Source organism: Chrysochloris asiatica, unplaced genomic scaffold (genome assembly GCF_000296735.1).
Source record: "Chrysochloris asiatica unplaced genomic scaffold, ChrAsi1.0 scaffold00125, whole genome shotgun sequence".
NCBI classification, from domain to species: Eukaryota; Metazoa; Chordata; class Mammalia; order Afrosoricida; family Chrysochloridae; genus Chrysochloris; species Chrysochloris asiatica.
The window spans coordinates 8,736,127-8,737,098 of NW_006408643.1; the positions used below are offsets into that span (position 1 = coordinate 8,736,127).

The window sequence follows — 972 nt, forward strand, 5'->3', positions numbered from 1 at the left end:
TCCTCCGCGCGCCCCAGTAGCGCGGCGTGCGGCTCGAAGGCGGCGGGTGGCAAGAGCTTGTCCCCGGCCAGGTGGCCAGGCGCGCCGTAGGCGGCCAGCGGCGGGGGTGGTGGTGGCGGCGGCTGCGGAGCGCCGTGCAGTGAGGGCGGCAGCGCGTTGGGTAATGGCGATAGCGGTGACCCCATGGCCTGCAGCTCCTTGCCGTAGGGCCCGTAAAGGTGGCCCACGGAGGCCAGCGCGGCACGCTCGTCGCGCATGAGGGTGAAGCTGCCGCTCACGCTGGCCGCCAGGCGCTGTGGCGGGGGCGGCGGGGGCGGTGCGGCTGCGGGGTGCGGATGCGCGTGCGGGTGGCCGCCGTGCGCCCCGGCTACGGCCGCTGCCGCCGCGTGCTGGTGGAACTTGTCAGCCACGGCCGCGAGCGGTGGCAGGTGCTGCAGGGGCGTGAGCGTCGTGTAGGTGCCGCCCAAGCCGGGCGCCTCGCAGGCCATGCCCATGGCCGGGTGCAACGGACTGGCCAGCTCCCCGCGGAAATCAGCGCCGCCGCCCGCACCGCCCGCGCCCCCGGCGCCCCCTCCGCCGCCACCGTCCAGCAAGCTGGCCATGCCGGCCACCAGACCGGGGCGCCCCGGCGCCACCAGGCCGCGGTGCTGTGCCGCCGCCGAGCGCGCGTGGCCAGGACTCAGCAGCTCGCCCGCCTGCGCGTGGGCCACGCCGTGCAGGCCCCCCAGGCCCTCCAGGCTCAGCTCCATGCTCGCTGGCTCCGCCGCTCGTGCGCCTCAAGACCGCCTCATGGCCCCGCTGCTCCGCGGGGGCTGCGCGCGAGGCTGCCCGGCTGCCCTGCTGCGAGAGCGGCCACCAGGATGTGGCCGGGGAGCCGCTGCCTGCGCCGGGGCCCGGCCTGACGTCAGCGCCCCCGCCCACCGCTCCCCTCGCCGCCTCCCGCCGCCGAGCGCAGCTCCCGCCCCGGACCCC

General features: G+C 78.3%; 1 protein-coding gene across 1 annotated transcript in view; it reads right to left on the reverse strand.

Moving 5' to 3' along the window:
- ONECUT3 (one cut homeobox 3) overlaps nt 1-749 on the reverse strand; it is a 22,417-nt gene extending 21,668 nt beyond the window's left edge. Inside the window, exon 1 of the mRNA XM_006869073.1 lies at nt 9-749. Within this exon, the coding sequence (XP_006869135.1) occupies nt 9-749 (741 nt within the window). The remainder of the gene's footprint in view (nt 1-8) is intronic.
- Nucleotides 750-972: the final 223 nt, after the last annotated feature.